Source organism: Gasterosteus aculeatus, chromosome 7 (genome assembly GCF_964276395.1).
Source record: "Gasterosteus aculeatus chromosome 7, fGasAcu3.hap1.1, whole genome shotgun sequence".
NCBI classification, from domain to species: domain Eukaryota; kingdom Metazoa; phylum Chordata; class Actinopteri; order Perciformes; family Gasterosteidae; genus Gasterosteus; species Gasterosteus aculeatus.
The window spans coordinates 29200567-29214334 of NC_135694.1; the positions used below are offsets into that span (position 1 = coordinate 29200567).

The window sequence follows — 13768 nt, forward strand, 5'->3', positions numbered from 1 at the left end:
TTCTGTCAAAAACAAGTTGGGCACGACTGTCGTGTGGAGTCGATGCCTCTGCCCTGATTGTCCAACGTAGCTTCAGCGTGTGTAGATCTGTCCTCTCCTTCACAACATCATCATTTCCCCTCCACGTCGCCCACAACTCTCCGAGAGCACATTTTGACCTTCGTATCAAGGTATTGTTTCTTTTCACTGCCGCGGCGAGTGCGTGGATGAATCCCTGAGATATTTAAACATCTGGAGCTTTTATTCCATCCGTCGCAACACCGAATTGTTATGGAGGGAAACCGGTTTGAAATAAAGAGAGACCGTGAGTGCCACAAGACAAAGGAAGAGGGCAGATGGGAAATGAGCCTTTTCTTTGTTGTCCACCTGTCTGCCTCCTTATTTAGAAACACCCCAGTGTGGAAAGTGATCAATAGAATCAATCAATACTCTGCCAGCCAGGAGCCGAATGAATCCGTGGAACAAAGAGCGGGGCGTCACTCCAGTTCGAGGCCTTTTGGTCTAAAAATACGCCGAGGACGACGCGTTAGTTTTTATCTTCATCCTAAAGCACTTTAACAATAAACAATGCTCGGCTTTCGGTTGGGATCAAGCGTCACTCTCCTGAGTTGAAGGTCTGACGTTTTGTCGACTCTGCAGCCAAACGAACGGGCGAAAGTCTCCCGAACAAACGAGTCAATCGGAGGCAAACCAAAGGAAATGAAAAAGCTCTATAATTCTCATCGTTGAATGTCGTTTCCAAAGTATCTATTAGTATTAACAGAAGCAGAGATTTTCATTTGGATCCCCAAAGTGTTCAATGCAGTTTCTACGCGAGAAGTGTGTTTAAAAAGTCTCAAATCCAAAGTCATTTCTGTTTCATATTCAGGCTCTGACCTCATTCTGGAGGAATTATGGCCGCTCTTCGTGGCCCTTCGGTGGATTAAAATATCCCAGATTTTTTACGGGTTATTTATTCCTCCCCGAAGCTGTCAGAGTCGGTGTAATCTCCCACATTTCAGCCCTGACAGCCTGTTTAGCCCAGTCAGAGGGTCCATGAGGGGGGGGTCTCAGCTCGCTCTGCAGATCCTTAATGAAAAATAATCTGGTACCATCGATGAGTCGAGTCGGGCAGATTCAGCCATTCAGGGGAAACGAGGCCTGATGGAGGAACGTCGGGGCTGATTTGTTCTTACAGAAGAACACGCTCCTCGTCAATCATATCAGTCCTCAACATTTTCAATCATTCAAACTACAAAATACATAACTCGCATGCAATATGTGGGAACTGTGCGGTGGTTGAAGATCAAAGAACTACAATATTTATTTCTCATTTGTATTGTAACTGATTAAACTGATTAAAAAATGTACGAGTTCAGGAATCCTTTGGTCACATGACGTTCCTGACGTTCCTTTGGTCTCAATGTAAATTAATACAAATGATCAATGATAAAAGCAGGAAATGGTGGCAGCGTGGTGGACAATGGTGGAGTTTCAGCATGTTCACCTTGTGCTAAGTTGCTGTTTGTGCCAATTAAAGCGCCCCCCCCCCCCCTCCCCCCTGACCCTCCCGATCCCCCCGACCCCCCATCTCTATTATCCTCCAGCCTCCGTGTTGGAGGGCAGAGGGGAAGGTATGTGGGCTCAGTGCCAGCCGAGCCTGGGAGAAAAACACCAAGGCCGCCCGTGTGGGGTTCAACCCTCTGAGGCAAGGCAGGTTACCACGGCAACCGACCACCGCCGCCACCGGACCAGGGGAGGGGGGGGGGGGGGGACCTCCCAAATGTCAACTTTTCCAGGAAACAGGAAGAAAAGAAGCCCGTTTTCAGTCCATGGACTTTTTTTAAACACCACAAAGGAGGAATTCCTGAACCATTACGTCACTGAAATGTTGGCTGTTAATTATTTAACTACAACTATCAACCAAACTAAGCTCACATTGACTTACTTATGCAAAAGTACAAAAGCATCAGCACAAGTATTGATGTTTGGATGTAAATAAAAATTAAATAAAGATATGATATATAGTGAAGACAGAATTACAATCTCTGCTCATGAGATTAAATGAAGTAAAAGTGGCAGAAGAAATGATCCTCGAGTGCAGAGGTTCAACTGAGGCTGAGAAATGTAGATTTAATAATCTGAGTCTGAAATGTCCACCATACAGAGGACCATAACGTCTCCTGCCAGGGCCCCCTGCTGTGGAAAAACTCCTGCTGGAGAAAAGGAATCTGAGAGTTTTAATTGTTGCTTGACCTCTGATCACGTCATTACGGAAGATGTGGTCAATGCTTCTCTTGAGTAAAGGTATGAGGATATGAGTTCTCCTTCCACCACACAGCCCAGAACTACCCTCCTGAAGGTGTTCTGCAGTACTGGACTCAGTCCGACAATGAGACTAAATGGCTGATTTGTTTCCCCTCATTCATTCAGGCACTGTGCTCCTGTTGGAGCATTTCCTCCATACTCTCTCTCCGTTCCGCCCACTTCCCAACCAGGGATGTGCTTTTCCGAGGAACTCTCCATCCGACCACCAGATGCCCTCAGATAAACCCTCAAGGACAGTTAAACAGGACAGTTTGTGATCCAGAATCTGAAAAACTGTATTATCCTGTAAAATGTACAAATACAAGTCCATTGGTATTTCCATGAACATTTGTCCCTCTGGTTTAACAGTTAAAGCATTACCAGCATATTCTCTTCATTTATCTGTGAGAAAAATGTTTTTTGGGGGCGTCTAGTTTTCAATTTGTGCCAATCTGAAACCTCTGCTTTTCCCACCGTCGGCACTAGGACCCGTCGGCCCATCGCTCCGGCGCTAGGACCGCTCGGACACCGCGATCGTCTCTTTGTCTCCACCAGTCAGAGCCTCCACCTCCTCCTGCTCCTCCTCCTCCTCCTCCTGCTCCTCTCTAGCCTCACTCCGTGTCTCTCTCCATCAGCAGCGGGTCTGGATGCTTGCAGGGACGGAAACATGGCTGTGAATCTCGGCAAGAACAGACTGGACCTGCTGACCGCCTACCAGGACGTCATCGACGAGACCTCGGACACCAACTGGTGAGTCCCGCACCCCCAAAGATCCTACCCGCACCCCCCGCGTCGCTTCTTTCCTGTTTCGATGCGCCGCTGCTCTCCTGGCGTCCCTCGGGGTTTAGTTATCCGGGTTTGGTGCACGCGGAGGATGCGCAGGGCACACAGTGCAGCATCCTCCTCATCCTCATCATCATCATCCTCATCGTGCCCGCGGGGGGTAAACTCTACAGGCCGGGGCAGATCGTCAAGGCGGTTCCACTAACAGCAGCAACGGTCAGCAGCTTTGCGTAATTACGCGCATTAAGCAGCAGGAGGACGCGTTTGCAGCGGGGAAAGTGAAAGATTTCTTTTTTTTTCCTCGGGGGGGGGGGGGGCGAAGGGGGTGCATGAATATCCGTGTCTGCAGTCGGTGCAACACCGTGTGCGCAAATAACTGTGCGAGCGGACCGCTTTGTTTTCCCCGCAGTTACTCGGTCGGTTTGGTCGCTGCCAGCTGGAAGCAATTTCAGGCTTCAATCCAACGCGATGCAGCGGTGTGTGTGTGTGTGTGTGGGGGGGCATTGGTAAACGGGCCTGGTCCAGAGATACTGATGAGCCCCTGCATCCCCAAACCGAGGGGCGAGGCCGGGGGAGTAGGTGGGGGTGGGGTGGGGTGGGGGGGGGCTCCATCATCACTCTTTGTGGCCTTTCCCTCACGCGGTAATGTGAAAGAGGTGGCGAGCTGAAGGCTGGAAGTAGAATGTGGAAGTGAGATCCCTGCTGGAGCCACACGGCGTCCAGCTGCGCGGCTTCTCAGGAGGGGAGAGAAATGTGTGGAAATCAATAGTTCGAGCTTTGGGGAATCAACTTGAAACGCGAAATCTGAAAAATCCAACTATTTTCAGTGGAACGTTGTTTTTGGTTAATGCTTTTTTAAAATTTTTATTTCCCCGCATGAAACCACGAGGTGCCCTTCTAGGTTCTGGAACGTTACCAGTGAATTTAGGTGATGACCCGTTAAACTGTGACCTGCTGTCCTCGGCCCTCGATTAGCCGGCTCAAACGAGGGGAACCAGGGAGGCCGAAGCCGGGACCCTTCGCCACCTTCTTATTGTGTTTTAGTTGGTGGGAGCAGACACGGAGGACGCGCCGTCTCCTCGTCGACGTGACGCGGGGAACTTGTTTGCAGCGGAGCAGCAGGCTGGAATCATCATCATCATCATCTCTCTCGGGTTTTGGTCTCCACCAACTCCCCCGGGGGTAAATGTCGGGGGGTGTTTTTTAGCCGCGTAGCTTCGCCCTTCTCTTGCAGTGACCTCTCGCTTCCAAATGGCCGTGTTTCGGCTCAGATTACGGATCCTGTTTTGAGTCGTCTTGCGGGCATCTTGACCGCGAAATGTGAACCCGCGGGCCGTCTGTTGGCGGCCATTAGTCCGAAGGAGGGCAGATTCACGCAAGGGTTCTGCTTTCGGTTTGCAGCCTGTGTGGTTTTCGGGGGAGGTTTTGCTTCCTGGTTTGGACACGGTTTTAATGTCCTGGATGGTAAAAACAATCGTCCGTAGCAACGCTGTGAATAAAGATGAAGATACTATCCGATGCTTTTGAGCTTATGCTGGATGCACTACAGATATACAGGAGATCGGGAGTGAAACTAATAGCCAACTAACATTTTTAAACACGCACAATAATCTTCCGGTACCAGTATATAATATACTGCTGTTAGCTTTTGTTCACCTCCATATTGAGGAACATCCACATTGTGTTTCACAAAAGAAAGTTGCTGTCCCAACACCAATCATTCAAATGTTATCAAAAATGACTTCAAATCAATCAAATATATCCCAAATATCTGATAAATTAAACACTTTCACACCAACAACAACAACAACAACAACAACACTCTGGGGGCTTTTTGAGCAGTGAGACGTTTGTCACACGTTGACTGATTTAAAAGTCTAAATCTCACCCTGAGATGCTGTCAGTCGGGCACGGAGCTGATGCAAAGACGTCATTCTAACTGCGTGCTAATTTATTGATCTAGAGAGGAATCACTCACACACACACAGACACACTCTGGCCGCCATTTTTTGCGCGTCACCGCGTCCTGCTCGTGTGAGTGACGGCTGCCAACTATCAACCCAAAGGTTAAAGCTTCTCCTCCCGAATGTTTGCTTATTCTGTCGGATGATCGGGTGGAGGCGGGTGGGGGGGGGGTCTCGGGGCCTCGGGCCTGCCCCCGTTTTTCACACTTGATGAGATTCGAACAAAGGCGGGGACTTCCAAACGCCACTGACCCCAAACAACACGGAACCCCCCCCGTCCTAATGATGATACAGCATCTATGCAGGCAGTCGTAGTCAAACTTCTTTCTCTCTGACGAGTTCAGCGCTTTAATGAGAAAACCAGTTTGAGGACAATCGACATCGGTCACATCAGACACTGCAGGAGTTACTGAAATAATAACGCCAATCAACTGAATGAAATTCTATTAAACACTTTGCTGCGGATGAAAAGAATCTTGGGTCGTTTGCATTGAAGTGGATTAAATGGAGCCTCCATATTTTGGGACAAAATAAAAAACACACAAACTAAGCAGGATTTTAGTGTTGGATGTAAATCATGTGGCGATTTAAATCCCATATCTGGATGTGCTGGATTCCAGATTGGAGATGAAGAAAAGCGCTTACGAGACGGCGTCCACCTTTTGCGGCTCTTTCCCGTTATTTAATTCCAGAGACCGTCGTCTCTCTGACCGCAGACGTGGTGAAGGTGACGACGCGGGGAAACAAAAGGGCCCCCGTGGGCGACTCGGGGTTATCCAACACCAAACAAACGCTCAGGAATGCTGAGCGCTACGTGGCCGCTGATTGGCCCGAGGCTGCCGTCATGAGACTGACCCCCTCCAGCTGTTTGAGGGGGCGGGCTTTACCTGACGAGTCACCTCTGGCAGGCCGACAAAAGAACAAACGGGGGGTAAGAGGAGCCGAGGCAGGAGGGTCGGAGGTCGAGTCGTGTTTCGTTCATTAAAGCTCCCGGAAAAACGGTCGTTGTTGGTTCCTCGTGACGTTTTCTCATCAATCATTAACAAAGTCAGCTGGGTTCAAAGACCTGAAACGCCGCGTGAAATGAACCTCTTTGGATCTTTGTGTTCTTTGCCATTTCATCTTTTATCAAAGATTCCTGAGAACTGGACTGGAGGATGTCATCAACGAACTTACCACTCATTGACTAATTGATTCATCTGCAAATCCTCACAGTGCTCATTTTAAAGGACGAGTGAGCAGCCTTCACATGTTATGTCAATCAGCTGAGCACACTGGTTTGTGCTGTGTGTGACCCTCAGCCTCTGTCACTGATTATTCCATCTTCATCTTCAGCCTCTGTCACTGATTATTTCATCTTCATCTTCAGCCTCTGTCATTGATTATTTCATCTTGTTGTTAGACTTGTTGGCGCCACCGAGAGACGAGCCGCGTCATTAACGTTTTCCCATCGGCTCCATTCTCTCTGAGTCGTTCCGTAGGCGAACAGGAATTAATTTGACCTTTTGACCTCTTCTATGTGTTGAGGACATGAGCCAGGAGCTCGTTTACCTTTGCTCTGGTTATCTTCTCTCCTGCTCTTAGCTGGTGTTAAACTTGTCTCTGTCTCCACCTGCACTCCAGATTATTATAGAACAGGGTCAGTAGTACGACATGCAAAGCAGGTTCTTAGCTTCATCGTGGCTGCTTAGTCAAACAGAGATGGACACCGTCTCCCCGGACGATTAATCTCCTATTCGTTTTACATTTATAGCTCCAACGCCCCCATGAGCAGAAACACATTCAGTCTGAAGGAAGCAGCTCAACGGCTCTAATTTTTAGTTTTATCAAATGTGTATTTCACTCAGTTTTACACACAGACTAATGTGTCATTCAATTATTGACTTATTATATTTTTGATATTTTGGTATTAATTTACAGTTATTATAATTCTACTTTTCTAAACTGACACTACTGATATTGTGTTTTTTTATTTATTTTTCAGTTGCTTTTGTAACATATCATTTTTGGTAAAAACATGTATTTTCAGTTTAATGTCCTTTTTTAGATATTTTTAGGATCCAAATAAATTTTTCTTTAACATCATACCTATTTGTGACTTGTATCAACAACAATTCAGATTTCTGTACAATTTCCAAATGGCTTTACAGAATTATCTCTTTTCAAACCACAAAGTGGGGAAAAAGGATCAAACGTGAATCCTCACAATAAATCAATTGATGATTTCAGTTATTTGACTTCATCAAAGGGACAATGAAAACCTAAATAAACCCAAGCTACATTTTCACAAAGCCAATTATTAATGTGCCGAATCAGAAGGCATCAAGGAGATCGTTTCTCTCTGAAAAGGTGACATTTGTCGTTATTTTATATTGATGGCGTCGATGCTTCTTAATACGTCTTTTAGTGCCTCTTAATGCAGTTTGCTAACTGACAGATGGCAGGTTCCCGCGACAGCATGTTCCCCGTTGGCTAGCACGTTAGCTGTTAGCACAACAGATACAGATGTTCACCAGTCGCCCCGAGAGCATCTGCACTACCGAGCCTTCAGCACTGCTCATTTCTTGAGGATTAACTCGGCTGTGATCGACTCTGTCGCTTTCCTCCGTCTCACTCTTTTCAATTTCTCTGGTTGAAGCCTCGTTTATCTTCTTCCTCCTCCTGGTTCTCTTCAGCTCACGTTTCTCCCTCGCGTCCACCTCCCCGCCGCCCCACAATCCTTCAGAAATCGCCTCCGGGAAATGTGAGATTTTCGGGTCGGATGGCAACGAGGAGGGTGACGCTTTGAGGCCAGAAAATCCGAACCAGAGACGCCTTGCAGGGATTCTCTCAGAGCCTCATCCTGGTTCTTACTGTACCTTTAGGCCGCACACGTCCTCATTGACTCATTAGTGCTCTTGGCACTCGGAGGCCTGACGCATACGTGCGTGTGGAACAAACGGCTCTCCTCCTCCTCCTGCTGCTGCTTTCAGCGCAGACACATGCTTTGCTGGGGTGATGAATTCAGTGTCAGGATGACTCGGCCCAGGTGGACTCTGTGGTTTAAACCCCCCCCCCCCCCCCCACCCCCTACCATCATAATCTTTTGCCTTTTCTGTACAGATGCGTCCACTGAAGACGTGTTCTTTTATTCCCCGACTTGTTGATGTTCCTTTTTAACGGAGTCTCTCGTATCGCTTTTTAACATCTGGGAGTAACAAGGGAGGGTCTCCACTCGCATTCACAGGAATGCGTTCAGATTCTTTTCCATGGAGATAAAGTTAGATAATATTCATTACGTAGTTTTGGTGAAACTGAAGGTCCGTATCGGTTCCTCCCTGCCGATCTACTCGCACCGACTCCAAACTCTCTTGATGTGTTCTGATGTCATTGCATCAATAATTCTTTTTTTGGATTTTTTTTTATTTATTTGCTTTCTCAGCTTTCTTATCTTCCCTGGTTCGTTGCTGTACGGCTTCCATGTTACATCTCATGCTACATATGATGATTAGTTGTTCCGATTGTTTAGCAAGACTCTTTTCTCTCAGTGGGGAAACAAAGAAACGTGTCATAAGCTCTGCGGCTTCAAGGGAGAATAAATGAGACGAAGATAAATCATCAATTTATTTGGTTGTCCCAAAAAGTTAAAGTGCACATTTAGTCAGTGAGTTCAACAAGCGAGGGTTTGTACTTTTTCTGTGTGAATCGTTTGACCTCTGACCTCACAGTTTGACAGCAGGAGGGAGAGAAGAAAAAGAAGAAGAAGAAGAAGAGTGAGATTAAATTGGCCGGCAAAGAGAACTCTGCTCTTTATTTTTGGCTTCGCTTTCACACATGGAACACATTTAAATTCCCGAGTTCACTGAACGAGAGCACTCAGAAATAACAAAGTGTTTCAATCACGCACAGCGACTGGCCTTCACGATCCTCGTCCGAGGCAGAACTTTTGTGGTTTCCGCCTCCCCGGGGGACAACGAGGAGCCGACACGGGGCCCGAAAGTTCCCGCCGGAAGGCAGAAACCCACCAGGAGGACCGCGGAAGCCATTGGAACGGTCCAAACGGATCAGACCCGCGGACGTTTGGCGCGCCTTCGACGGATGAGCGCGCCGCGTGGACCCGGGCGTCAGAGCGGCGGGAGCGACGCCCCTTTCGGGGAGAAAATGGAAAGATCGCTCGCTGTTTGAGGGAACTCGAGGCCGTCGGTGATTTAAAAAACAAAAGAAAAAAAGGCACCGCAACAAGCTGGAAAAGAGCAAATGAAGCTGGTGTGCCGCCGTGTCCTCTGCTCTCTTTAAGGACATCGTTTGGCTGCTTTGTGTCCATCTGTACGTCCGTCGACGAACGCGGGGTCACGCCTGGGGAAGGTCGGACGCTGTGTCCTCATGGAAGATACGGATGCATGAGGTAAATCTTGTCTTCGGTTGGCAAACAAAAACCGTCTGATTGGCGAAGCGGTCGAGGCGTGCGCTTCATCCCCCGCCGTCTGTGGACGGAGGTCAGCGTTTGTCCTCTGAGGACATCGGAGTCACTCGGGGAGAGAGAGGGACGCTTACCTCCCTGTTTGATTGTTCGGGTTCGTCTGAGAGAGCTTGTGAGTGCAGCACGATGGCGCCGAACGAGCCGGCGGTAATTCTGGAATCTTGAGCACGTTTACTCGAATCCCCGGCCCTCAGACTCGCATCCTTCTGCTTCTGCTCCATCGTAGTGGGAAATGTGTTCACTACCTACAGGACGACGTCCTTTAACATCTTCCTTAAGCCGGATTAAATTCGGGGGGGCTCGTGAGCTGGTCTTTGGAGGTCTAGATGGCGGCGTCCCCGCTGCTTTAACGGCACACCAGCGAGCACGTTTCAGTGTGAGCCGGCGACGCGTCCGAACGTCGGAGGGGGAAGAAGTGGAGGCAAAATGGCAGCAGGAGTCGGGAGGGGGAGTCGGGAGGGGGAGTCGGGAGGGGGAGTCGGAGGGGGAGGGGCGAGGGGAGATTTAGACGGAGCCGATGAGGATTTGGAAAGGGATAGAAACTGAAACTAGTAGCTAAAGAGGTCAATAAAGGGGGGGGGGGGGGGGTGTAATGCTGCAGTACTGTTGACGAGAGGCCAAACCAGACTTAGTGTGTGTGCGTGTGTGTGTGTGTGTGTGTGTGTGTGTGTGTGTGTGCGTGTGTGTGTTCGATCCTATTAGGGTCATCTGCGTTACAAAAAAGTAAAAATAAAATAATCCAGTCTAATAAGAAAAGACACCGAAGACTCGTGATTTCACGTGAAGCGACAGACTCTTTAGTCCTTTAAGGCGGGAAGTAAAAGCAGCGACGCGATCACCGACGGGTTGAGAAATCTATACTCAATATTTTAAAGCAACTATATTTTAGTTTGTGTATTTTTCCAACGAAAAAAAATGGCCCAATTTGAATGAAATGAGATGGAAGCATAAAGCACAGTTATTTATTATATAGATAATTATAGATATTAGGGACATCTGGGACCAAAACCAATTATTCTCTTTTTGGGGGGTTGAAATATGATAAAAATGATATAAAAGTAGAAATATATATTAATGGAACAAGAAAGGTAAAGATAATTTTAACAGATTTACAATTACAATTTTAACCTTAAGGGGTTTTACGTCTTAAGGCATTTGATGGTGTAACATTGCGCGCACACACTGAACGCAACATCGCTAATAAGTCATGAACTGACACAAATACGGGATCGCCGTCTCCACCCAGACGAGTCGAAAGCAACAAACGCACGTGAGAGAAATCCAGCGTCTGATGTGGCGAGTCACGGCCCCCCCCCCATGAATAATCCACACAGCTGGGACCCGTTTCTCCACTAAAGCACGGCGGTTTGAGACTTCCTGCCATTCGCCGAGGCCACTTAGCCGCCGGCAGCTGGGAGAGCTCGACACTGAAGGTCAGTGGAGGTCACGCACCCGCCGAGTCTTCCACAGCTGTACCAAAAAACACCAACTATTAGATGAAGAGGAAGAGGAAGAAGTAGCCGCAGGTTAAATGGAGTTAAATGTATTGCATCCCATCAGAGATCACATGACTTCCAGCTCCACGGCAGAGAGACAATTCCTCCAACGCTCCAACAATTTATTTTATTGGAAGAAAAAAGAAATTGAGTCTGGAAAGTCTCAAGGGACAGAAAAGTGAGCATCACCAAGACTCCGTCCGTGAGCCAGACGATCCCGGCCTAATCTTCACAGCCAGCGCTGAGAGGTTTTAGATCTTCAGTGAGAGTCTGGCAGACACATTTGGCTGTTAAAAGCCTCCAAACCAAATCCACCGGTACCCGAATTCCTAACCAAAGACCAGAGAGCTTTCGAAGAAAAGAAAATACACTATTTACCAAAGGCCAAATGACACAGGATGGTTCAATAGAATCACACAAATCCGAATCAGCTTAAATATTAGAAGCTTTTCAATCACAATGAACCAATATTTTGGCGCGTAACCGTCACACAAAACATAAATAAGGAGGGAAATGAAAATAAATTGTACTGCAAAAGTCAAGAATCACCTTGCAACCTTATCGCAGAACCAGATGATTTTTCTGAGAGGCATCACAGTGTGTCAGAGAGCTTCTGAGATAAGAATAAGAAATTGTTCTGAAGATGAAGCTACTGAACTCCACTCCTTGCACACGGCTGCTGCTTTATCTTTCCCTTTCTATAGGACGCCATGGTGTAAAAACTACCACTTTGGGTGGAAATGCAGCTTGCAAATGTTAATTGGCTGCACGAGGTGCCTGACGTCTAAAAAGAAAAAAAAAAGCCGCCGTTTGGTGTGAAACAACAAACCTATTTTAAATAATCCCTCTCGCACGACGCAGAAGCAGTTTTAACACTTTTGCTGATGTGTTTCTGCTTCCTGTTGGACGGAAGCCAGTGAAACAGCAGCGCCGTGGGTGTGAGCGCCGGTCCTGGCGGCGCTGAAAGCCCTCCGTGGTTTGATTTTAGAAAGTCATGTAATGTTTGAGTTCCAGTAGTGGGACCACCGAACGCATTGTAGGTCAAACATTCAGTCTGAAAACGTTGCACAACAAAGTGGATGTTCCCAGACGTCTGCACAGACAGTGGTAGAGGTGCATTGTGGGTGGTGGAGGCGGCAAGGTGCTTTGAATCTCCCAAAAAAAAAAAAAAAAAGGCGACAAAAAAGGGTTCTGCCACGTTCAAAGGATCCGTGTTGGTGTTGATTAACATTCTCAAGTAGCGGTGAGAAAGTGAAATACGATCCAGAAAGTCCATTTTGAGAACAACGGAAGCTGGAAGGAACCTCTGATTACGCTGCAGGTGTTTGACTCATGGAACGTGGGGATGGAAACACAGGTGGGAACAGTGGAACAGTGTTTTATTGTTCTCGGTTTGTCGTCGGTTCCTCTCGCCTGGCTCCATATTCCCTGTTTATTAAATTCAGTTTGCTGCGTTTCTGTCTCCTTCCCAGAATATCGTGTTTTAGCAGCAGGAGGCTTCCTCCATTTGTCTGTGAAACGAACTCCAGGTGGAAAAATGTGCAATAATCCTCTGAAATAAACCTGTTTCCAAGCTGCCAACCCCCCCTTCTCTCTCTCCCTCTCTCTCCCCGTCTCCTCTATCACGCGCTTGCTGGACGGCTGAGGCTCTGTGATTTACCGGAGAAATATAAATTGGGTCATTTATATTACGGCGCTGAGGCGCAGGGTTTTCCACACAGTTCATAGCGGGTTTTTTTCTTCTGTTTCTTAAATAAAAGCCTTTTTATTGAGTTTAACAGGTAATTATTGTCATTTTAAATGAAAGAAGAGGCTTGAGTTCATAGGCGGAGAGACTGAAGGTTTTTGGGAGGAAACGGACGGGTTGCAGAACATAATACGTAGAAATGAATATTTGGTGTTAGTTGTAGTAGAGAAGCAGCAGAGCAGCATTGATTTCGTGGGAGGAGAGGTTGTTATTCCAAAGCATGAGTCAGTCCAGTGTAGTGTCTGACACACACACACACACACACACACACACACACACACTGCCAGCAGAGGCTGGTGAGGAAACAGATCTATTTTGTTGCAGCCATGTATGAGCTCCTATGGTGGATTTACAACAATCCATACGCAAAACAAAAGCGCCCATTGGTGGTTTTGTTGAGTTTAGGCACAGAAACCACTTGTTCAGGGTTAAAAACCAACACTGGCGGTCAGTACTGGACCGTCCTCCAGCGTTCATTGTGTTAGCGACCGGAGAGAACGGGCAAAAAAAAAAAAAATTACAGTTTTCCTTTCGGTAATCAACAACAATCAATGGAAAGCATTAACCATGTGTTGTTGTCACCGTGACAACGGTTGTCACGTCATAAAACTGTACTTTGCAGGCATCACGAAGTACAGCAGCACCAACCAGCACCGCACCGTCCACCCTAAACTCAGCGATGACTCTCTAAATCTCCCCCATCACCAATTTAAAGCCAAGTTATGAAACAATCAGAGTGATGCGTTTTGAGGACGGAAATAAATCCCACGCTCTTTTCATCCACTCGTGCTAAAAATAAAGCGAGCGCGTTTCATCCTCTCAGCTAAAAATGGTGGAGAATTATTATTCATTTCTGCTGCATCACCCGCTGGTCGGTGTGTGTGTGTGTGTGTGTGTGTGTGTGTGTGTGTGTGGGGGGGGGGGGGGGTCACGGCGAGAACACGGAGGCGGTGGGTTGAAAGCACTCGACGGCCGATATCGGCCCTCCTTTCTTTGTGCATCAAACGTCTCTCTTTCCCCGCGTACATGTTCC

General features: G+C 47.5%; 1 protein-coding gene across 8 annotated transcripts in view; it reads left to right on the forward strand.

Moving 5' to 3' along the window:
• Positions 1 to 1577: 1577 nt before the first annotated feature.
• The window catches only part of dbn1 (drebrin 1), a 49456-nt gene continuing 37265 nt past the window's right edge, over positions 1578 to 13768 (forward strand). For 7 of the 8 annotated variants that reach the window (XM_040181262.2, XM_078106879.1, XM_040181263.2 and 4 more), the window contains exons 1-2: positions 2062 to 2286; positions 2413 to 3036. In XM_040181262.2, coding sequence (XP_040037196.2) covers positions 2954 to 3036 — 83 coding nt within the window. In that variant the 5' untranslated portion in view covers positions 2062 to 2286; positions 2413 to 2953. Of the gene's footprint in view, positions 2287 to 2412; positions 3037 to 13768 lie in introns of all 8 variants that reach the window. The other variant, XM_078106884.1, reaches the window with a different exon arrangement.